This window comes from Emydura macquarii, unplaced genomic scaffold, assembly GCF_026122565.2.
Source record: "Emydura macquarii macquarii isolate MOO-44397 ecotype Brisbane River unplaced genomic scaffold, CSIRO-AGI_Emac_v2 contig_561, whole genome shotgun sequence".
Lineage (NCBI taxonomy): Eukaryota > Metazoa > Chordata > Testudines > Chelidae > Emydura > Emydura macquarii.
In genome coordinates, this window is record NW_027130698.1 from 9,268,691 (window position 1) to 9,294,350 (window position 25,660).

The 25,660-nt window shown below is 41.7% G+C and overlaps 1 protein-coding gene across 1 annotated transcript in view; it reads left to right on the forward strand.

Moving 5' to 3' along the window:
- Window positions 1–2,137: 2,137 nt before the first annotated feature.
- Window positions 2,138–25,660, forward strand: part of VAT1L (vesicle amine transport 1 like) — a 76,114-nt gene continuing 52,591 nt past the window's right edge. Inside the window, exons 1-3 of the mRNA XM_067540117.1 lie at window positions 2,138–2,421; window positions 10,813–10,942; window positions 16,455–16,670. Of these exons, the coding sequence (XP_067396218.1) occupies window positions 2,189–2,421; window positions 10,813–10,942; window positions 16,455–16,670 (579 nt within the window). The 5' untranslated portion in view covers window positions 2,138–2,188. The remainder of the gene's footprint in view (window positions 2,422–10,812; window positions 10,943–16,454; window positions 16,671–25,660) is intronic.

The following is a 25,660-nucleotide window of genomic DNA, read 5'->3' on the forward strand; positions in this document are numbered from 1 at the left end:
ATGACCACATTTTAAATGTCTGTACAAAATATTCCTTACAGGAAACGCATGATGCATAAAAAGGAGCAAACTGTGTTCTCAATTAGACCAAAGCAATACAATGATCTTCCAGGTATGTAAATGAAGCTTCATTGTGACCCAGATCCTCCAAGGTATTTAGGCACCTAAATCTTATTGAAGCAAAAAGAGTTAGATGCCTAAATACCTCTGAAGAGCTGGGCCATTGCCATGTGCTCCTATCATTTGTTAATGTTTGTATTTGCATCAATTACAATTGATTAATTCATAATCAATTGCGATTACAGCTACTTTAATTCACCACTTCTAACATATTTTGAGATCCGAATTTCTAAAAGGAGTATTTTTATATAGGTCTTCTGCAAACTTTAGTAAATATTTTATTTTTAAAACTACATAGAAAATTAAATTATCCCCTGAAGAGTTATTGAGCTGGATTTGAAGACTAAAATCCAGTTATTGTAGTGTGAAACAGGGAGTTTGGTCCTGCTTTCAGAGATTTTCTCAACACAGCCTAACTACCAATGCCATTTTCATTTCCCGAAAAGAGTAAGTCTGGAGTAGGGCTATTTTCACTCATTGCTGTAGTATGTGAGTGCCAATATCTTATACCAACACATTACTCATTATCATTTGATGATTAGCATCTTTTAAAGCTGTTTTGCTTCCTTTGAATTCTGTGTGCTAAATACTGTCAGAGACACAAATGTGCATTTGAGAAGTTAAGGAATATGAATGTACAATGAATGCATAAACCAGAGCCCTGACACACTTTGTAGCATAATATGATCACTCTCCTACCCCCATCACAGGTATGAAATGAGACATTTTGATGCTAACTGATCAAAATTGATAGCTTTTGGTATTAAAACAGGGATGTTTTTCTATTTACAGTACACTGGGGAAATCTACAGTGATCAGTGGATCATATGATCATCAGTTTGAGGTGCTGTTTTAGGTCCTGAAAGCACTTAAACATGTGCACATCATTAAGCATGTGAGTAGTAGACTTTTCATGTACTTAAAATTACCTTGGGTACATTCAGTAAGCATCTGAGTCCCATGAATGTCAATGGGACTTAGGTTCCTAAGGCTCAGATCCTCAAAAGTATTTTGGCTCCTAACTTCCATTAAGGAAACACCTTTGAGGAGCTGGGCCCAATGCCTAAGTCACTTTTGAAAAGGGGACTCAGGTTCCTAAGTCACTGAGGCATTTAAAAAACAATTTCCATTAGTGCCTGGTGGGCTTTAATATAAAACAGGCAAAAATCACTGACCCACTAAAAGTGGGTTTCTTTTCTCTGTGTTTTTTTTCCCTTAGACCCGAGTCTTTATTTATATATTTATGCACAGGGGCCTGTTAGAAAGAAGGTGAAAAGGGGCTTGGAGATTTCCCAGAGCACCTCTCGGTGAAATGCCACCAAAGCCTGGGGTGCTAAGTGGGGGGTAGGGGGAGAGTGTGTCTTGCAAAGGGCTATTCTGGGGCAGGGTGGTTAATGTTCTCTAGCTCTGTCGTTGACCTCCATTGTGTCAGGTATTTAGGCAGGCAGAGCTCTTTCCCCAGGAAGGCGAGCACGGTGCGTTATGGCCCCCCGGAGGACGAGGCAGCGGGGAGGGATCCCCGGGGAATATTGCCCCCTGCCCCACACTGCGGGCGCTATTTGGGCAGGTCTGTGGGGAGCGCTGACAAATCCCCACCCACCGGTCCGCGATAAGCCGGGGCAGCTCAGCTGAGAAATGCGCAGCGAAGCCAGGCCTCCTGGGCTGAGGTCAGCCGCTCATGGGTCGTGAATCTCCAGACAATAACCCCCCCCAGCCCCTTCTGCCCATGGCAGCCAGGAAGCCACTCCTCGGGCAAGGCGGCGTCATAGATTCACGGGGCCAGGCACCCACGCCTGGGCTACCTGCTGAGGGGCGGGGAGAAGGGGGGGGGGCGGTGATTCGTGTGGCGCAGCTACTCCGTGCATTGCGGTAGGGCTGGCAGGACCAGACCCGAGCCCCGTTCCACCGGCTGCAGCCATCGCACATCCCAGCCGCGCCGCGCAGCGCCGAGCAGCGCAGCCCAGCCCAGCCCATTCAACAGGAGGAACAGGCTGCGCGCAGCCCCCTCCCGCCGCCTTCCCTCCGCTGCCGCCGCCGCTGCCGCTTTGCATCCCTCCGGCCCGTCGCCATGGCCAAGGAAGGCGCGGAGAAGGCGGAGGAGACGGAGCAGATGATCGAGAAGGAGGGAGGAGGCCAGGAGGCTGCCGAGGGCGGCGGCGGCGGCAGCCTGCGGGCCGGGGACAGCAAGGAGATGCGAGCCGTGCTGCTGTCCGCCTTCGGGGGGCTCAACAAGCTGCGGGTGGCCAAGAAAGTCATGCCGGAGCCGCAGGAAGGGGAGCTCAAAATCCGAGTCAAAGCCTGGTCCAGTATCGCCTCTCTCTGCCTCTTCCCCCATCCCTCCTCCTCCCCTGCATGGACAGCGCCCGCACCCTCCTCCCATCCGCCCAGCAGCATCCTGCGGTCGGGGTTGTGGCGTGGGGGGCTGGGCCGGGGCAGGCGGGCAGGAGGCTCTGCCCTTGTAATGCATGGGGAAGAGGAGGGGAAGGGGGCCAGGCAGACAAGAGAGCGCGGTGAATAACTGCACCCCCCGCCCCATTTCACAGCAGCAGGGCTCAGTGGGCATTGCACCCTGGTCTTTAAAAACCCCTTTCATCTAAACCCCTCTCCCTCCGACAAACTCAAGAAGCCTTTATCAGCAGAGCATCTTGTAGCTTGGCAGGCGGATCTGACTCTACCTTGATTTCGGTGTTTTGAAGCACTAGTTTTCTTGCCCCTTTGAGTTCCCCTGAGAGAAAACAGACAGTGAATAGTAATCTGCCTCCCTGCTTGCAATTAAGCTGGTTATCCTCCCCCCCTCCCCACACATGTCCATGACTTTGCAGTTCACTGTCTTTGGTGTAGCAGATTTCTGTGCTGACCCTTTATCTGTAAAGTTTATCTTAAGGTTTTACTATTATGCAGGCTGTCCGAAGTTTCCCATTGTCAGAAATTGCAAATTGGAGCTGTCTGTGGTTGTTTGATTTGGTTTCTCTCTCCCATCTGAGTTCAAAAGGCAGCTAATTATTCCATTAACTTTCCTCATTCACCATTTTCTCTCAGGATGGAGAGAGGATTGAGTTGCTTTGGCAGTTTCCCTTGGCCATTGCAGGTCATCTTTCCTATATAGATCTCTCTGTAACTTCAGTATCTTACGTTTGATTTTCATTTGACAGCTCCAGATAGCAAATCTATAATGAGAACAGTTTGTACCAAAATTCATTCTCTTTAAACAAGCCAAGAATGAAGGTGAACCATGGGTATTCGTGCTGCAAGCAATTTTTATTTCACTTCTAATGCCAAAAAGAGAGTAATATTGCTTTTAATGTCTGAGTTTCTTGGACCTGATTTGAAGAATTGGGGATACTAGGCCAACTCCATTTGGATTTGTTCTTTATCTGAGAAAGATCCGTGTACCTCATCAATCAGCTGAGCAGCATGACCTTTCCTTTTGATACCTGCCATTGTTTTTCCTCACTAGATGCTACCATTGTCCTTTTTTTGAAGCTTCTCTATGAGCACTGGTAACAGATTAAGGAAACTGTTTTCCCACCTAAAGTTCTTGTGAGGAATTGGTGGGGTGGTTAGTGACCAGTGGGGATCTAGAAGTGTTTGGTCCAAACCTTCCTGTTAAGAATAATCTTTCAGACAATCTAAACTGGATTTCTTTGCTCTTAAATAGCACATTTATAATTAGCAGAGGCCCAAACCCAGAAGCTCTCTCTGCACAGAACTTCTTTTGAAGTCATGGATTCATGGATGTTCAGAACCGAAGGGACCATTATGATCGTCAGTCTGATCTGCATAAAAGGCCATACAATTTTTCTCAGATGTCATTGGGACTTAGGTCCTCTGTCACAGTCAGAGGAGTAGAGCAATGTGATCACACAGTAGCAATCTTCTGCTGCTATGTAAATGCCCTGGCATTTGTGGAAAATGAAGGTGAAGGCTGAGCTGTTTATTTTAGAAACAGTCAACATGGAAAATAACACTGGTTTATGGCAATGAGTTTGTTTTAATCAGTGTATCCGAAGGGTATCACTGAACCTGCTGTATTCTGATAGATGTACAGTCAATGTTTCTGTTTTGTAAACCTCAGTCGGTGGCTTCTCCATATTGTGTTTTTGTGAATCAGCTGATCTATTACTGATGAGAGTATTTTCCCCTCATTTTCATCAATGAATTATGGTCAGCTATCCAGCAGACTGAATGATTAATATAGATGCAGGACAGGGATTTTGTTTGTTTGTTTTTTGTTTTTTTGACAAGTGTCTTGCAAATTATGGGCACTATGGAAAATAAATTAAAAGAATTCCATGTTAGACCTTATTGAATATCGTGAAACCTGCTTGGTGGTTTATGTCTATAAAATCAGGGTTTGCTTAATATTGTAATGTCTTTTTACCAGGGTCTTTCAGTCATTCAATATTTAAAAGTTAACACTTGTAACTTTGAATGTGGGATGTGTGTGTAATGTATTACAGATAACAATAGTTACCTATGCAGTGAATACTTAGCTGTAAAATAATAATACTTAGCTTTTCAATAGCTATTGTAGACTCCAAGGGTTTTGTTACTGTTAATAAACTGAGGTGTGCACTCACTGTTTGTCTCAGTGGAGCCTCTCAGGTAAATTATTGCTTTGTAGTTACTCAGATCACTTACTATCCTATATGTTTTTGAAGTTGTAGCACAGTTCGAGGGATGGTAGGCTACATAGCCTTTCACCAGTGTCTGTTCTCAGTTGGAAGTGGGCGCTGGGCTTGAGATTGGATCAGGTGGTCAAAGCTCATTTTCAGCAACTAGTGGAAAGGGATTAAATCATTGATCCTTGTGTTTGCAGCTGGTAAAGAGAGAAGAGGGACTAAGAATGGTACTGGTTGCATGGGTTAGGTTGGAAGACTGGTTAAGGAAATGATGAAAATGTCTGCTGTGGTCAGTTAACATGCTCTTTGTAATATACAAGATGCAGAATGCATCTAGGATGATCTTCCCTAGCATTGGCTGCTCTGAGTAATACATTTAAAATGTCAATGTAAAATCAAAGTTAGCTGCCTCAGGCACATGGGATTTTATAGATGAGATCTGGGGGGAAAGGATGGAGGGGGAAAGAATCAAACTAATCATACAGCTTTTGCTAAATGTTAGTCAGAGACCATGATCAGAGGCCCAAGTACCTGTATATAGTCATTGCAGGAATCAAGACAGTTACATTTTACCTTCCTATTTCAGAGGACTATAAATAGGAGAAACTTGGGGGCCCATAGTGTTGGTATTAGCACTAAACCAGATGAATAACTTTTTTTTTGAAGTCCTAAAATATCAATGATTTGCCTGAAAGCATCTTTCATTTGTGATGAGTCATACGTTAGCTTCATTCAGTGACTAAGAGATGAAGCAACACTCAGTGCCCAACTTAATCACAGTTTTTGCATATGCCCTATGCTCGTTTCTTGATTGGTCATGATAGAGCAGCTTGGCGTTGCTGTATTTACCTACTTATTTTGTCTGTATCTAACAAAATACCTGAGTTCATACTGTTTTCAAGATCAGATAAACAGTTAGAACAAACCTGCCACAAATACAGCAGAGAGTGTAAAACGAGTAATGATCTCACATAATTACCTGCTTCCCTTTATTTATTTTTCACTATGGTGTTGCTGCTGCTCATCATGACACATATGCGTATATGGGAGGCAGAGGTGACCTTTTTGGCATTTGTGGAAGAACAGAGCTCTATTCTAAATTAGAAGCAAGTAAAAGAAATCCCGTGTGTAACAGAGGTGCATAGTGTCAAATGTATTCTTAAAGGTAGTCTTCTTCATATTTCATGTGTTTTGGTAAATACAAGGAAAGTATGTGCTCAGATCTTAAAAAAGAAGTTGAGAGACTCAGTGTTTTCAGAAGCTGTTTTAGATAATGCCAGGCAAAGGAAGGAGGAAAAACTTTTAGGAACATAGGTCCAGGTCCTCAAATGTATTTAGATTCCTAATTTCAATTGACTTAGGTGGAAGTTAGGAACCTAAATATCTCTCTGAAGATCTGGGCCATTGTCTGTCTCCTTACTTGCACTGGCATATTTCCAGTGACTTCAGTGGAATGACTCCTGAGTTTCAGCAGAGTAAGCAAGAAAATCAGATCCATAAGCTAGACGGTGCTACCACAACTTGGAACATGAAGGGCACTCTGCAGCACTGGCATTTTGTTTAGAGAGAGGCAGGGACAGGTGATCCAGAGCGATAGAATGCGCAGCCCTGCACTGGATGGGGAAGGATAAAGAGAACCTACTTAGTCTCCACTCCCAGACCTGCAAAGATTATCACAGCCACAAACCCTCCATGTTAGAGAACCAAGACATGCCATGCTACTATAGAGGAGTAGACCATAGTAGAGTAGTTGCAGTGGCACTGGATTAGGAATTCAGATACATGACTGATTCTGTGGTGAGCAAACCCCTGCCCCAATGACAGAACAATCAAGGAGGGAGTGATCCAGCCCATTAAGTTCAGCTTATTTGACATGCTTGTTAATATCGCTGCTATTTCCCAGGATAGTTCCTCCAGAACCCCTCCCTGAATACTCTGTTCCTGGTGATTAGTTGCTTGAGTCATTCTATGCTTTCCTTCTCAGACTCTAATTGCATCCAAACTTTGACTTAAAATTACAATTGGAACAGAAACGCACCGTGCACTGATTACTTTCCCGTTGCATTACCTGCAGTCCACCCTCTATTAATTCCTGCATATTTATTAAGCTAAAGTCAGGAGTCCTGCCCTTCCAAGCTATTCTGTAAAGCAATGACTTATTTATCAATAATTCATCTTCAAACTATGTCGCCTGTGTGCTATTGAGGTAGTTCACTGGGGAAATTGAAATTGCCCATAATGAATTGTCCCTGCAGACTTGTAATGTCTTTTATCTCTGTAAAATCTTCTATAGTTATGTTAATATTTCTCTTACCTGAGATTCGTAACCAAAGAGAGTCCACCCTACATTCAGCTCCCACCTGGAAAAGACTTTCAATAAATAGCATCAAATACTAAAAACTCAGTTTTTTGGCAGGAATTGTCATACAAGTAGTAATAGAGAAGGGTGTATCCTGTTGTTCACAGATGGAAAGTGATTATATATTTGTGTGATTATTCTTAGTATGTCCCTTATGTCATTGTCCAAGTTACAGCAAAGGCATCCATATCTAACAAAAAAGAGGCCACAGCTTTCGAAAATCAGAAGGCTGTAGCATGTGCCCAGGACCACAAACTGAAAAAAACTGAGGAGGTTGTTCTCTTGTCCAGACAGTGAAGCCAACCTGTCCCTTTCAAAGAAGGAATTTCGATGAGGGATTCCATGAGGCCCAATGTTTCATAGATAATGAATAGACTAGCAATTTACCTCTGGACTCTCAAGTTCGAATTTACCTCAAGCTTATTCAAAGATTAAAAATAAGTTTGCTGGTCTCGTCATAGAGCCCTGTTCGGCTCTGAGTTACTTCACAGATGTTGATGGGGACTGTACACTCGGCCTCATGAAATGCCTATTGAAAATGGAGTTTCAACTCAAGCCAGGAATAAGTCAGAGGAATTAAATTTTCCCCAGATTCCACTATATTGACGTGTATTATACATGCCCTCTTTGATAAATGGCATGTAGCCAAAGTATTTCTCCTGACACAGTACCAAGAACATTCAAATAAAAAATATATGGGAGCAAGTCAAATACAGGAGAATAAAGATGTGATGGGAGGGAAAGAAGCTATAGAGTGTGTGACTAAAATATTTAAATATCAGGGCCAAAATAAAACTTGATAGCTCAACTACTAATTAAATTATAATTAATTAAATGAATTCAAAATCTGTCATGTACTCCAATATCACACTTTTTTTTAAACTCTGCACCATTGAGTTATTGTTTTACTTACCAATCCTGTTCTAGTAACAAGTTTATTTTAATAGGGATGAATTTTTGTATTAATGCTGCTGCTGTTTCCTGGGGATAAAGACAACAGGCAAGGAATTGGCTTTCTAGAGTTATGTTTTTAGGTTCATAATTGAAAATATGCCCTTTCAAAAAACATGTCTGCCAAATAATTCTGTCAGAATGAGTAGGTGTGTAAGTGCTGGAATATCAGAGGTGTGTATGATATATATATATACTTACACATACATAATTATATGTCATTCTCAGATAATCCCAGTCATAGCCATGTCTGTCTTTGTGGCCCCTGCCTGCTCTGATGTCACAACCCCAATTCCCATGATGGCTCTTACATCACAACTCCACCCCCAGTTAACACAGTGGGAAAAGAATATAGGAAAGGTTAATTAGATAACTTTTGTACAGCAATTGAATTGTGGAAAGATCTATACAATAGTCACCAATGAAGTCAACATTTGTGAGCAAAGTTGTCTACTGTGTGTGTAAATATTGCTTTTAAATGGTGATTATTGTGTATGACATTTGCTTTCTCTTAAATATTCCCAAAAGCTCTTTATCATTCAGAATTTTCCTATCCTATACATAGCATTACAGTAGGTCAATTGCCTTCATAGTTTTCTGATAAGATGCAGCCTTTCCACAATCATTTTTAAACCTTGAACCTGCAATGTGCTGAGCCTCTCCTAACCATTTACACTCTATACTTAGTGTAATCACTGTGTACAAGTGACTTTTTAATCTTTCCCCTCTGTCTTCACGGAGGATAGATGGTCCAGTGGTTTGGGTACTGGTTTAGAGTATGGGAGGGTCCCAAGTTCAATTTGATGCTTTCTGGTGGGCTTCCTATGTAACCTGGTCAAGTTGATTAGCTTCAGTTCCCTATTTGCGGAAAGGATATAATAATGCTTTCCACAGGAATCCAGGATAGGAGATGGGCACGGCTGGGATGAAAAATTGCCCATTAAAATAACATCCTTATGAATACGTCAGTCACGGGACACACATGTCAATTAATTTAGGTATTAAAGTCAAATTTTCCAAAAGTGGCCCATAATCTTGCTCACACACAAGTTAAGGATGGATTGAGGCTCCTTTTAAAACTTTACCCACAACTGCCTGCAATATTTAAATTAGATGGAATTTCCACTGAAGTTCCCAGTGACCTAGATCTCACCATGAATTGTCTTGTTTTCATGGTGTTGCTTTGTCTTTATTCTGTTTTATGTTTATTGGGTCTGTCCATGTCTTTGTTAGTGTCCAGAGTCCAGATGACAGTCCTGATTTTGCAAACACTTGCGCACATGAGTGACTTTGTGTGTGAGCAGTCAATAGTTCTATGTGTATGTGTGAGATGACTCATGTGCATAACTTTGCAGAACAAAGGGCTTTAGAATACATCTGTTCTGGCTTGCAGTAAATATGGGGCTATGCTCTGAAACAATAGACTGGGCTGTAGTATATGCTAGCTAGTTATGAGCGTAAGGAGTCTTCAAAACATGTTTGTGGTGTTTGTTGTGTCTGGAATCTATACGGTGGGGCAGTGGATAAACAAAATAGTTCTCTCCCCCCCTACCCGCCCTGGTATCTTTTAAAAAAAAACAAAAACCCACAGCATATTTTATTTTAATAAAATTAGATGAGATTCAAAGACAGGTAAAAAGGCCTCATGATTTTCACAAAATTGAGCATATAAGGAAAGGTCATCAGTGATTCTTCTGAGCAGCCATCCACATAAGACTTAAAGACCTAAATAAATCTTTTGCAAAGACTGTTTAAAAAGGATCAGGTACTAGAGCATATATATTAGTTGATGATAACATATTGATTATATATTGATGGTAACATTCCATGTTTAATAAATTCTCACTAAAGATTCTGTTCCTTGCTGAAATAACAGTAGATTCCTCCCTGGTGTAACTCCAACAATTTCAGCACAATTACACCAAAGTTGCATTTGGCCCAAAACATCTAAAGTGTATCTCAGTGGATTATATCACTTTGCTGTTTTGCATTTTTTGAAGCCCTTAAAGAATATCTCCAGTCACTGCATTGTCTTTTCTCTGAAATAAACCACAGCTCATCAATGCTTATTAGTACTCAGCAATAGGTTCCACGTGGACAGTTAGAGTGCAGCATGCTGGAATGCTATAGATTTACACTTCAGCTTGCTGCGCAATCGGGGTCCCTCAGCTCACACGTAGATATACAACAGTAATGCTCAGACCTAACCATGAACTTTGCACATGCTCCATATACCTTGAATAGCCTGATCATCCCTATTTACTGAAGTAGTCTGCTTTTCATAGAGATACCTATTTTTAATACTGAAAGAGGTGTGCATATTTCACAATAATTCAAAATGTCATGGAAAGGGTCATGAGATATCTCAGGGGATAAGAAATGATAAGGAGCCTTTCATCTTTAGATCAGGGATCTTACTCTGATCAAGGTGGTTATGATCTAGGGTCTAAAACAGTAGTTATGACTCCAGCACAACCTCTAAGCATAGGGGCTCTGTGTAATCACAGATCTAGTAGCCCTATGGGTTTACCTCTACCTCCAAGAAGGCCCATGCAAAGCTGATGTAGAGCCAAGTTGTTTCTTGAGAGAAGAAATTAATTCCCTCTGCCCACCTGCTCCACACCTGCCCACCCATGTACAGTAGAACCATCGTTTTTAATGCTGCATTGAAACCTTCAACATCTTTCATCATCCTCGCCGAGTTTCTCCCCCTCCCTCACCATGTTAGTGTTCTGATTTTGTTTTTTCTTATGTTTACAGTGGTTTAAACTTCATTGATCTGATGGTGCGGCAGGGGAATATTGACAATCCTCCCAAGACACCACTCGTTCCTGGTTTTGAGTGCTCTGGAATTATAGAAGCTCTGGGCGACAGTGTGGCAGGATTTGAGGTAATAGCCCCGTAATCTCATGGTCAGAGCAAGGAAGCAACATTTTACTGGGACTGGAGAAGAAAGGATTTAAGGCCAGGTTCTGCCACCCTTGCTCATACTGAGTAATATCTGAAGGCTTGTCTACCCAGTGAGTCAAAGCGCGGGAAGCCAGGATGGGATTCTCCAGCACACAAGCCTGCTGCACACTGACTGGCCCTGTGGAGCCTCCTACAATGCACTAAAAGTTTTGTAGTGTGCTTTGCTGTATTCCTGTTTGAAATTAAAAATGGCTTGAAATGAGACTATGTCGAAGCCCACTAGGGAACTTTCAGTGCACTGGAGCAGGGGCCACATGGCTAGTTAGTGTACAGCAAGCCACTGTGCTTTCTGGCTTGCCACACACTAACTCACAATATAGACAAGCCCTTACTCTGCATGCAGCCTTGTAAATGCAGGGTAAGAAACTGTCCGGCTAACCAGGGGGTGAAAGGACAGAACTGGGCCGTTAACCAGCAGCAGACACTTCTTACAAGAACAACTTTCTTGACTAGCAAGCTAAGATAAAACCACGCTTATCTGAACCTTGATTAGTGAAGAACTGTGTTTAATCAGAATGAGATCAACTTCCACAGAGGGACATTTTAAATTCATGGGAAAAGTCCCCCAGCTCATCTAAAACCTTATATTAAACATTCTGTTCAACAAGGTCTCACTGTAATTTTCTTTTAATGGGGAGAAATTCTATTCCATCTTGCTTTTTAGTGCACCAAGAGTCTTTACTTTTAATCAGTTTATCCCATTTCTAGAAATTCCTTTAAAAAATATTTTAGACTGCTGTATTGTATTGCTGTATTGTATTGCAGATTGGCACTGAGGGGAAAGTATTCTTTTAACAGGCAGAAGTTTAAATAAGTTTTAATGTATCATCTGGTTTCCTGTTCTAAAAGCTCTATCGCAGAGCAAACTGGCTCCAATGTTTGCACAGCACCTTGAAGATGAAAAGCCTCACATGACTGCTAACTGTTATTAATTATCATTGTTGCATCCCAGAAACTTGCATTTTAGATTTCCCCTTGGTCCAGCTGGTGAGAGTTAGTTAATAATATGATCACAGGCCTTCAAGATTTTTCTGATTCTGATATTGGGACTACTGCAGGTATAATGCACTGTGTGTGACGAACACTATAAATGAGACTGCATTTTCAGATCACTGAGCTGTAATTCCTGTTATAGAAAACAATAAGACATGCTGCATGCCAAATTCTCTTGGGGGTCAAATTCACTGAGATGCCCTGAGTTCCCATGTGGGACCTTCTGGGATATAATAGTGTTGTGGAGGCTGTGGGCAGAGCAATCTTCACAATTTGGCCACTCCATAATCTACCCATCTGTTTTTTCCATCCCCCTGCTGCCTCCTACTCTGCCAATAATGGCAGCCTCCATTACCCACCTGTCTGTTCTTCCCACAGGCAAGTCTGTGCTTCCATCCTTACTGCCCCTTAGTATGCCCTGCCTGAACTACATCCATAAAGCCACTACTGCCACCTCCTCCAGTTTCCTCATAAAGACACTTCTGCCATGATGCTTATAATATGCTGCCAACTGATAATGACTAGGCAGGAAGCCAGCAGGCATGGATGAGATAATTTATATTCTCTTTTTTATTTGTATGTTTAAAAAAAGTCAAAATAATTGGACCAGAAATCTGCTAATTTTATGTATAGTCAGTCTGTGTTACCACATTCCTATCACTGTGACCTGCCTCCTCCATCCCCAATACAGTCCCACTGGTGCTTAGTCCCATTTGTTGGGTCTTAAATTAGTTTGTCAGCTCAGGGATTGTCTGTCTTATGCTGTGTTTGTACAATGCCTAGAACAACAGAGCCTTCATTTTGATTTGAGCCTCTAGGCAGTATGGTAAGACAAATAATAATTTACACACCCTTAATGCAGGGAAGGATGAATTTCACCCTAGTAGTGTAGTGTTGAATGACAAATAATTAAAATAACAGGGATCTCATAATTAGCTGGCACCCATGTATTTTAAAGCACCTGTATTATGTGTAAAATGTACTTCATCCCACTCTGTTTTCCGTCATTTATGTTAAACACCTCTCTTAGCTGAAACCTTCTGTTTCAACTTCCCACAGTATTTTCTTGATTTACATTTGCGTCCTACCGAATTAATGTAACATTGAGGTATGCATCTCCTGAAGTAGGACTGCTGTGCATATGTCAATTGTTTTATCATTCTCATCTCTGCAACATTTTGTGTCAATGTAATGCAATAATTCCCTCCTCTTTTTTTTGGATCCTTTATTGTATTTTTTTTCCTTTTAAGTAGGTATTGCATAAGGAGAGCTTTATTAGGCAGCATTATTGTTCTTCAACAACAGCTTTGTGAACAGTGCTCAGTTACATGAAAGACAATAGTCCATTTGGTTTGTGATAGGGTCTCATTAGGAATGAAGCTAGCATTGTTTAGAACTATTTTTTCCCCTCAAGGAATCACAACTTTTCAACTACCTTTGTCCTATAAACAATAATTTCATTGTCTGAAATGTGTGCTCTCAGATGTGCAGATCTAGCATTCTTAAAAACAGTTAGACTTTTTATAAAGCTAAGGAGAAATAATCCAGTGCACAGAACTAGTATAATGAGATTCTGCTCTGGATTAGATTTTTGTCTGCATTTTTGGTCTAAAGTTCTCTAATCCTTTTAAAATGGAAATCATACCGCAATATATGAATGTTTGCTTGGATACCATTATGCCTGACTGATTATATTGGGTCTCCTTTAAAAGTCACGATCAAGGGTATGATATGAACAGGGTAAATCATGCTCCTTCTGGTAGAACCATCCTCTAATTAAAACAAGCCTTGGTAATATTTTAGACATATTTTACATAATCACAGCAATGGCTGGGTTATCTAGTAAAGAGACCAGAGACCAAAAAGAAAGCTGAGGCACACAGGTATGAACACACTGATCAGGAAATGTGCTCTTCAGGTCAAAATCAGTATATGAAAATTAGAGGGAGCTGATGTTTACACCGCACTTGCAAACCACACTGGCATCCCTGTTAAACAGTGCAGTGTGTCAAAAAGGCCAAAGGTTAAGGCCCAAATCTTGTACGCTGCTCCGGATAAGTGGACTCCATTTCCATGCAAAGCCCCATTGAAATCACTAGGACTCCATGCCGTGCAGGATGAATTTGAGCTGGATCCAGCCCCTGATCATTAGTCTGCAACTGAACTAAGCCTTTCATCCCTAGCATAGCTAAACTGGCAGCCACAGAGTTTAATTTGTCTCTTCATTGCTTGAGGATATGACAAATCCAGGCTTCTAATGGCAACCCTCATTGATAAAGGTTTCTAAAAATGTTCTCCGAGTTGAATAAAAGCCATCATTCCGGCACAGCAGTTTAAGGACCTGTTCCAGTTCCCACTGAAGTCAATAGCTAAATTCCTATTGACCTCAGATGAAACAGGATTGGGCCCTTACAGTTTAAGAAGCTTTTAATTCAGATCGCAGTGCTCAGTTGCGAAGATCTGAAGTGACATGCTGTTTAAATACTATTAAAATATAGTAATAGCATCCTCAGTAACTGGCAGGAGGGATTCAGTGCTCTACCCCTTCAGTTTTGTAACCATATTTTTGTAATAGAGCGTGTACTACAAAGTGCTAAAATTCCATGCCAACTAATCGCGAGCAGACACTGTACGTTTAAAACATAGGGACTTTTTTAACAGTGGAAGGGAAACATCAGAACTGTTGCTGATGACATGTTGTTAATATGAAGGATCCTTTCAAAAGGAGGAGGAATTTCAGTGAAATTGGAATGACAGCTGTGTTCACAGACTTCATCCCACAAGATACAAACCTTTCAGAACAGTCATCAGCACTTTACATTTTAACAAACCTACAGTATCCCAAAGGCCAAAGAGATGAAAACACCTTGAGAGTTCAAAATGCTTTTGCACTGTTAACAGGGTTTTCCTCAGCACACGAGCTGCCTAATCATTGAGAAGTTTTTTGGTAGGCATCACAGCAAAGGAGAATTAAAGGCATCTGGGCCAAATTTTGCTCACATGAGTAGTCTTGTTGGACCAATTTCTGCTCTCACCCCATGTAGGCTTTTTGAAGTCTTCCTACACCCACGCAGGTGAGGAGAATTTGCCTTATATTTTCAGACATTCATATTATTATTATTCTGGGCTGTCTGTGGGGAATTGCTGTCTGAATTCTCAGTATCTGAAACTGCAATGAAGGCCTCTAGATAAATATATTAAATTGATGTGTCTGCATCTCAGCACAATCCCCAAGGGGCACTTAATGTGGCTAATATAATCTCACTCCATCTTCAAATTTATCTTCTCTCCATTTTGTATTTAATAAAAGCCCTTTTTTCACTAGTATATATATATATATATATATATATATATTCTACAGTAATTGGGTCTTCAGCTGCAGGAATGAAGAAGATTGCATTGCTCCTTTAATTCCTGAGAATGGGAGAAGATTGGTTTAGAAGCTGGCATAAGAACTGAAGGCTACCCAGGTTGATGTTTGAAGTCCCATTTTAAAGTTATAGGATCAAATTCTGCTATCACACAGGTCTAAATCCATGGTAGCTATACTGCCTTCAGGGGAGTCACTCTGCAAATACATTGATGTAGTTCAGAGCAGAATTTAGCCCCAGTAGTTAAGATCCGTGTCACACATTGATTATCTTCAGCAGGCAAAGGCAGTTTAAATATCTTCCTTGAATAATATAACTGCAAAGTAAACAGGTAATGATAGCATTAAAGTAAAAGATTAAATCACTGGTTCTCAAAACTTTCATACTGTGGTTTATTTCTTGAAATAGAAGGCCTCCCATCCCTATGTTCACATCTCTCCTGCAGCAAATATATTGTCCGGAAAAGTAGCTTGTGAAAAACTCTTGAGATTGGGAAGGCAAGGTGAAAATAAACTCCCTTTTAGATGTGGTTGCTTAGTCATGTCTATTCATTTTGGGTTGGTGCTGTCCTAGCCCTGCTCCCACATGCAGGACTTGCTTTCATTAGTAGCAAAGCTCCCCTTGCAGTTTGGACACCCCACTGCTTAAATCTCTTAATGTTACTTTGTAGCTTGGTCCCCTGTGTTAGCTGCCTTTCCAATGTTAGCGTTGTCTGCAAATTTAATCCTGATTCAATTTTCACCAAAGAAACACACCAGCAAAGAAAGACCTGAGCAGAGTTGTAGTTTTTATTTTTTTTAAAGTAGAAGTTGAATTGATGCAAAAAACCTCTGGAGATCCTAAAGAGCCCATGGCTGGGCTGCAACAATCATTGCTGCTTCATAATCATTGTGGCAGAAGCAGTTCTGTGGACAACCATTCATGGACCAATTCATGGACGTTGGTGGGAGAAACTCCATATATTCTAATAGTTATTCCTGGATTCAACCTTGATAATGTATTGCAGCCATTCTGATGTGTGTACTTACTAGCCTATTAATCTCGATGTTATTCTTTCTATTACTGCAGATTGGAGACCGAGTAATGGCTTTCGTAAACTACAGTGCATGGGCTGAAGTAGTATGTACTCCAGTAGAATTTGTCTACAAGATTCCTGATGACATGAGTTTTTCTGAAGCTGCTGCCTTTCCGATGAACTTTGTAACTGCCTACATGATGCTTTTTGAAGTGGCCAACCTAAGAGAAGGCATGTCAGTGCTGGTTCACTCTGCAGGGGGTGGGGTGGTAAGTCGGTGCATTTAACTCTTCTTGTCATGAGTAACTGAAATGGTCTGATGTATGTTAATAGTCGAGAGGAGCCTGATTCAGACCCAAACTTCCACACTGGTTGTGAGGGTTGTTATCTGTCTCCCATCTCTATCTAATGTCCAGTGTATCCAAGGATTGATTAGATAGGAACTCCCAGCCAAATAAGAGGCTAGCCCAGTAAATGTAAACAAAAAAATGAAGTGGGAATGAGTTCAAAGAGCGGATATCGATGAAGGCAGTGGTTCTGAACCTATTTATTAATGTGGGCTACATATGCAGCGCTCTCTGTGTCATGTGGGCTGCATCCACACAATATATATATATATATATATATTACCTGTGTGGCCCTGATGATGTCATGTGGGCTGCAGCTGTGTGCTTATTGGGCCACAAGCAGCCTGCAGGATTAAGGGATAGAAATTTTGCCTATGAATCTGTGTTTAGGGACTAGGTGATATGAATGCACTGTTCTATGCCTCTGTGCAACACCTGGAAAGGGTGTGCTACATCTTCCCCAGCAAAGAAAAACACTGCAGGACTTTGGAAGGCCAGACCTGAAGTTAGTAATATACAAAAGACAAGCGGAGCTGGAGTGAGCAGTGGCTACTGGGTGTTGTAGTTTGGCCCCCGCAGCAAAGTACACATTGCCTGAGCAAAACACCAGTTGGATGGATTCAGAGGAACATCACACTAGCCAACCAGCAAACAAGGAGTCTGCAGATCTGTATTACAAATCATGTAGGCTCTGATTCAGGAAAGCATCTAAACATGTGCTTAGCATTAAGATATTGACAGTGACATTTTTTTATCTTTAACCTACATGGCCTTTCACTACGTAGTTTATCCACTCAGGAACTGCAGTAGGTTTGTGCCTTCTCAACTGGAGCACCTATCCTTTATCCTGTAAAATTGTCTTATTTATTTATTATAAATTACTATTCCAGAGTCTTCTACTCGCTGGCAGCCCTCAAACACCTTATCCTTGATTTTTATGCCCTTACCTCTTCTTCGAGAGTCTTCTAAAAGATAGACTGTAATTAAAGGAATAAATTCATCAGCTCACTGCACAAAATATTTGTAGCCAAAAATAATCCTGCTTGCCATGAACAACCCTCTTGGAATACTCCAGTAAATGACTGGAATTTATAATCTTATTACAGTTCAGTGCAGTACGGACTAGGGCATTATGGTCTATTTTATTGTTTATTATTATTCTTTAGTGTGGAATTTGGAGCTGTTAAAATAACGTGGAGCTGCACATGAAAAGAAACTGTCCACTTTGCCGTCACTGTAATAAGTTAGGGCTCAGTTTTGCATTTAAGGCTCTGGATTGTACTGAGGGGGTGCAGAACCAGAGCTGCCTACTGGGGCTCAGCAAAAAAGCCTGAAAGGAATTTCCAGGTAAACATTTCCATATAAATTAATATGCAGATTTGCATATAATCCCAAAATGCGGTCCCTCTGAAACAGCAAATCCATTATCTCCTCCTACCACCCATCAGTTACCCCCAGTGCAGATACATAAATCCTCCCTGCTACATTCCATCAGTTCTGCATTTCCTCTTTGCCCTCTCCCTTCCTCCCCCCATCAATGTTTCCTCCCTCTGGCTCTCTCCATCCCCCCGTTTAGTTCATTAACTCTCCTTTGTTCCTCACAGAGAGGCTTCTTCTCCCATATATCATCTTCCTGCTGGGTTCCTCCTCTGAGTGTCTGCTGTTGTTAGGAAGGTGGCTGCTTCCCTGAGAGTTGCTCAATGCTCCCTCCAGCTCCTTCTTGGTTTATGCCTGGTGGAGCTAATGTAAGCAGGGGAACGGTCCCGCTAGTGTGGGCAGATTTCCTGGCTCATACACTACCCCGGTGGAATTGCTAGCAAAAGCATCTGAGTCCTCGCTCCCGCTCCCTTTACCTAGAGGCCTGCCTGACCTCAAGGGCTCCCCTCCCACTCTCCTGTGTGGCGGGGTCCCTGTAATCCTGACAAGGCTGGGCCCACGATTCCTGGGGGCTTGACCCCCCATCTTGTCATGGTCACTTAGGACAGGGGCTAGGGTGTCCCAACTCCAGGGGGCTCTCTCTGCACTGGATGCTCCCCTGACCCACTGATTATTGCATGTAGTTCCACGCAATGCCATTTATTAAACAGCAATCAACTTAAAAAAAAGGAAAAAATGGGAAAGGTTAAAGAAAAACACCCAAAGCTGTGTTTGGTTTACCCTCTCCCAGTGCCAAAGGAGACTGTACCATGGGCACGGGCACACCACGAACAGCATCTCTGGAATGTAAGGAAAGCTCACAATCTGTACCTCACACGTCTCAGGCCTCTTTCCCAGGCCCAGGCTGCGCTGCAGGGATGCAGTGGGTTGGACCCATTGGGGTTATGCTCCCCCTGCCCCCCACCTCTGGCCTGCAAGGCTTCTTGGCAGGTGGCATCTCCCTGTGCTGGGCCCTCTGCCCAGGGTCCCTGTCACAGTCCGCAGCTGCTCACCGCACCCAGCTCCAGACGGCCCCAGCCCCACTCTGCCTTCAGCTCAGCTCCCTGGACTGCTCCTCTGGCTTTGCCTGCTGTGCTGTGTGTGGCTCTGCTCAGCTCAGCTTCTCTGGCCCCTCTGGTTCTGTCCACCCTGTCAATCAGGCTGACCTGGAGCATTGGCCTCCCCCCAATGGCCCTGGGAACTGCCCGTCTCAAGATCCTGATTTCTCAGCCACCTTTCCTTTGGTACTGGGAGAGGATAAACCAGAAAATCCCACTAAGTTTCAGGAAGGGGCCAACAGTCCCCTTACGCTGAGGACAGAGAAGGTGCTGACTGGCTGTTATGAGGGGAGGGAAGGAGTCTTACCACCAGCTCTGCCTGCACTGGCAGCTGATTAAATTACCCAAATACACAAGCAGAGGGGCCAGAGGTTAAGCAGGTCTTTGCAGATCTGCACTGGGCCAGTGGGAGCTCCAAGATACTACACCTCAAAGGCACACCGGTATTCCCACAGCTCCCTGACCTGCAGGGAAGGGTTTTGGTTACTATATCTGTGCTCTGTTGTGCATTTCCCCCTGTAGCAAACCAGCTCTGTTGGTGGCAGAGCATGGAGGATTACAGCCAAAAACCAATCAACCTGCGTGACTCCCAGTCCCATCGCTAGACCATGTTGTCTTTCCAGACCTTACAGATAAAATTTCACTGTGGAGGTTAGTGGGTTTTTTCCCCACCTCACTAACTGACACTGAGGCTTACAGTGATTGTGCTGACAGACCCAGAACTATAGTAAGAATGGGGCCCACTAACATAATACTCCATGTTTTTAAACCACTGAAAATGTAACCGTATACATTGAGCAAATGATTCCCATGAAGTTCCTCATGAATAATACAGGAAAACCAGCATTCAAATCACTTTTAGAAAAGATATTTTCTGTGCTCTTGTATTAATAGATGCAAAGCCCATTAACATTGACAGCAAGTGAAAAGACTGGCCAGTTGGTTTCTAAATGTCATAGAAATTCCTGAATAATTTAATGAGACAATAGACGCCCTGTGGTACAAGAACTTTGTAATAGTTCCTCGCTCAGCAATGCAAGTTCATTATTCTAATTACTTCAGGCATTTTATATAAGAAAACTTGTGGCTTGTTAAGTTCTTCCTTGTTCATTTTTGGATTTCCCTCTGTTACAAATCCTACAGCCCTTTCATAGACATGAGTCCACTGACCTCCATGCATGTATAGCCTGTTTGTTTTGTGTGTTTGTTTTTAAAGAAATCCTTATGATATTAGGATTAGCAGCGGGACAGCTGCTATAATCTGTTTGGGGATATGCACCCTGTGACTGGGTATACTGTCTCTTTAAAGTCAGAGGGGAAAACCTTAGGGGCCAGGTAACCCCCACTTCAGGAGTTCTGGGACAGACAGACAGATACTGGGAGACAGCAAGCAGTCTCAGGGTAAAAATTTGTGTCTTTAAAAATCTCAGGTTACTGATCCTTCTAGAGTCTGGAACCAGGAGCTTTGTAGCATAGAACAGGGCAGCACTGTCTCCTCTCTCAGCCAACCAAGATAAATTCTGGGAAGGAGACCAGTCACAGTGTTTAATGTACTTATTCCTTCTTCATGGGGAAGGACACTGCTTGGAAGAGATCTACTTACCTGCTAGCCTCTCCCAGGCTAGGGAGAAGGAGATGGAACTTGAGTATACGGCAAACATAAGCACTGGCATATACTTAGCGACAGGAACTGCGCAAAATATTCATGAAGAAAATGGCAGACCTCCATTAGAGTTTGAGAAAGTGGGCTCTATCACCAGCTCAGGAAAGAATCAGTGCCATGCAAAAGCCTGTCTGAGGCCCTTGCCTCCGTGCACAGTTTATTCAAACACACAAACTCAGGAAGTAACACAAAACAAAGCAATTTCTCTAACCATAGCTGACTGTAGTCCCCAAGAGCTTTTTCTGTGGCCTCTCTCAGCCATGTCTCCTCAGAGGACATGCCCCTTCCTTCAATCCCCTGCTGAGTCATGTGAAAAGCAGGTATCCCTTCTTATTATTTATTTGTGTCCTGTCATATAGAGACAGATTTTTGTCCTGATCCTCAGCTGCAGTAAATTGGTATAGCTTACTTGATGTTAATGGAGCAATGCTGATTTACGCCCTTTGTTTCAAATTTAGCACAACTATCCAGTTTTTCAGGGGTGGAGAAATACATTTTTAAAATTTATGCTAAAAAATAGGTCTCTTCTTGGGTAAAAAGAGGCCATTATCGCTCAGTGATCCCTGTTTTTTGATCAAAAAGCTTTCTTCTGGTGTAACTAAAATCTGATTTAGATCCCAAATCTGTTCAAGTGTTTGAACTTCCTCTGTTCCATTTTACTACTCCGCAATGTTCACCTTTTCTGCTGGCTTCCAATTTCCCTGTTTTAATTGGAAAAATGACACTTTCAGGCAGTAGGTTATTGTATAGGTTGATGTCGTCTTGCACCTCAGATATCTTGTCCTAGGTGATAAGCTATTAAACATACAGAATAGGAGACCTCTGGGCGAAGATTGTGTGACACATGTATCTCATAACATATTCTGAATACAGGGCTTTGCTTCATATCCACCTTTAAATATGAAAATATCCGGGGGAAATATCTGGTAATGAATAATAGGTTCTATCCATATTCAGTCCCAAATAGGAATCTAGTACAAGGTTGAATCTGAATGATTTAAAAAATAAAAAACAATTTGAGCAGTGTCTCTGGACTTGGAAAAAATGAGACTAAAGAAAGAATAGTTTCTTTTTGCTGCTGCTCATTCTGGGATATTAGCTGTACTGTGCAGTACCTTTTTTAGATGGTTTATTCACTCAAGATATAAATTGAACCCAGCTTTATAACCTATCAAATAAACAAATTTCATACACAGAAACCTTTGCTAATGGTGTTTTAGGTCCAATTCACAGCTAGGGTAAGATAGCAAGGCAATATAGCTACGCCAATTTATACAAGCAGCAGATCTGTCACATTTTGATCAAAAGGGAGGCTGTCAAAATAAAAATCTATTATTATTTTTTTTAAATAATTTTCCTGTATTCCCAGTAACACCTTAGATTGTTAAAATAAACGTACTGTAAAATATAATTTACTTTCCATCGTGTATGCTTTTTCTCTAAATTGAGTGAAATTCATAAACAATGGAACTAGACTGGTCAATTTCAATTTTATGTCTCTTAAATTTCATTTTTTGGTTCTCCTGTACGACCAACACAACACTATAGGTTTCCAACTCTGCAGGTGAATAACTGAACTTTAAAAACCCAGACATTTTAACTGAAACTTAAAAAATTATCACAAATATTTCTATTTATATTAGATTTTGTAGCAATCCAACATATTGTTTCTATAAATTGACATTCATGTAAATTAAATCCATCAAAGTCTTTAAAACTTGCTTATATGCCAAGTACAATATTTTGAAAGATTCCTTATATTTCCATAGAAGCACTTTAATCTGAGTCATTTATTTCTCTGAAGACTCTTACTGTGGCATTCTGCATGATAAGCAGTATAAAAATTACAGGTTTTGGAAATAAGATTAATTCTGTTTCAGGAAAATACTTCATCATAACATTGATCCTTTCAATGAAACAGCTTATCACTTTATCCAAGGGCTTCTAAGTCCTATTAAAAGTAAAATTAGTTGTCAAATGAGACTTGGATTTTTCATGTTTTATTTTCTTTTGAAAAAGCAAGTGGTTATACGTGGAGATTTATTTTCAAATATTAAAAATGCTATGGGGGAAAAGAGTGGTTGGTGGATATGGCCTTTTATTGATGGGTTGACTTTTTTGGAGGGGAGAAGAGGGGCGGTATTGCAGTCATGCATGTTTAATCACATAAGCGGTAGGCTGTTTTAGCGGTGCATAAGTGATTACTTTTGGTGAACATTCTGCCTGCTTCCCAACCCCCACAAGATCCAGAGTGCAGGCAGAAGGCTAAACAGCCGTGGAGTGGAGCTGCTAAAGTGATTCTGTTATGCAAGGAGTAGACAAGACACTGAAAGCCCTCTCAGGTCTGCATCGACTACAAAGCTGTTTTCTTCAGTGGGACTCTCCTAGCAAGCAGGAGATAAGGGCTGTGGTTGGCCTATCCTCAATTGTGACTGCGACACTGGCTCTCTGTAGAGAACGTGCAGCAATTGGCTTCCAGAGTTAGTTGCAACCTAGCTCCACTGCTGCTCCAGTGCAGCAGAAGGGAGGGACTCTGTTGTCTCCAGTCTCTCTGCAGAAGTCTTCCATGCACATCCCATTTACTCAGGTTCTGCAAGGGGCCCAGGATTGGACCCTCAGGTATTTGTGATTAAAATGTGACTGTAACCTCAAGCATGAACTCTTAATCTGAACTATGAGGGAAGGTAACTAAATAAGGGATTAGAAAGGAGATTTAAGAAAGTGCTGTGGCTATGCAAGTCTGTTTTTGGCACATGACCAAATTCCACAGATCTTTAGTTAAGCATTTGAGTCCACAGATATTCCTACTTGACTTCATTGGGAAAAGCATCTAGGGTCTGATATCAGGATTTGGTCCTAATCTTGGTATGTGAGGATGACAGATGGATGTGTTAATTACATCTTCTCTGAAAGAAGAGAAAATGGATGTTAAATTAAGGTCCATTTTCCTGAGGGTGGAGGAGTAGGGGGATAAGAGAAACTTACACAAGAGTTTTGAATGGCCTCCAGTCTCTTCAAGGTTCTTGGTTCAGCCTACTGTAAAGGTAAGGGGCATCTGGATCCAGTTTGGACTTTGAACACCCACAAAAGTCAGAGGGATATTAGTCTGGGGTTTGGGTCAGGCTGGTCTCTACAATGGGTGCACTATCCAATCAGCAGCAGGTTTTGCACATGTCATTTCTTCTTCTGCATTTTCCTATTGGCTGGCACTCTCATGGAAACATGAAACTGGACATTTTTACATGTTGTGTATACCCTGAATAAGATGGCTTCCTACTGTAATAGTTGACCTTTTCAGTATTCAGTGTTTTTTATTCAAGGAAAATTTATTTTTCCTTTTCCTCCAAGTTAGAAGAACTGTATACAGAAAACTAATTATTCTGTAGAACAATAAGATGGTAAGAATTTTATTCCACTGCTGTCCTTCACAAAATATTCACTTATATAAATCATCATGGTTCATACTGGCCCAGTATGATTAGAAGGCATCAAAATGAAAACTGATGGCAAATGAAACCAGTTGCATGGGAGAAGTGTGGCTACAAAGAGAAAGGTACAAAAGCCAGATTCTGTTTCTATCATATGCTTATGGTATAATTTTAGAGGTTAAACTTGAACTTTAAAACACGATGACAATTGAAGGTGGAAGTGAATGGGAGACTAGCAAAATAATTGGGTTCCCTATAATTTCTGAGGGATGAGGACTTCCCTCTCAAACAAAAATGGCAAATGACAGAGAGAAAAGATGGCCTGTGATTTGAAACACTGGACTGGGATTCAGAAGACCTGGGTCAGTTCCTGGATGTGCCACAGTTTTCCTGTGTTAGCTTTGGGCATGTCATTTAATCACTGTATGCTTCAGTTTCTCACCTGTAAAATGGGATAATAATCCTTCATTTCTCCCATCCTTTGTTGCATTGTCTGCTTAGTTTGTAAGCTCTTTGGACCGGTACTATCTTTTGCTGTATATTTCTACAATACCCAGCATAACAAGGGCCCAGTCTTGTCGCTTCTGGCAGCTATCGTAGTAGAAGCAGTAATAATGTTCTCTCCTGAAAAACACCACGGAAAGGACTTCAGAGAAAATTACATTCCTCATTATGTGGGAGGATGGCAAGGTCACAGGGTTATCTAGTTATCCTAGAGTAAATAAAAGTGCTGATTATTGATATTTACATGTATACCATCAGGAGTTCTGGTTGGAATGAACAATAATGTGTTTATGCATGAATGATTTTTCTAATCATGCTGGCAGTTTACAAATGCCAATCTTTGGCTGGAAAGATAGTAAGGATTTGCGAAATTCAGCCAGACATCATCATTAGAATCACAATGCCAGTTCTTGCTTCCAGGTATCAGTGAGATTACACAGGTGGAATCAGAGGCAGAATGTGGCTTATAAACATGTCTTCTGTGTGGCTGTTTTAAAAAAATAACTGTAGGAAAGCTCTATATTCTATTCCAAATGTAAGCAATTCAGCGTTCATGCCATATCTCCTTCCCCCAGGCGCAAGAAAATACAATTTTTCTATGTTAATTCAGAGCATTTAAAGCCTACTAGACTAGAAATGTAAAACTCAGACTGTTTAAGGCACAGATCCTGCAAATAGCTCCCCACAGGCAGACTCCTGCACCCACGTACAGCTCTGTTGACTTCAATGGAATTCTGCTCAGGCACGGGCGCTTCCATCCACAAGGAGTTGCTTGCAGGAATTGGGCCTTAGTTTGCAAGGGGTCCTGTGTGTTTTATGCCCAAGCTTATGTGCCCTTTGGTT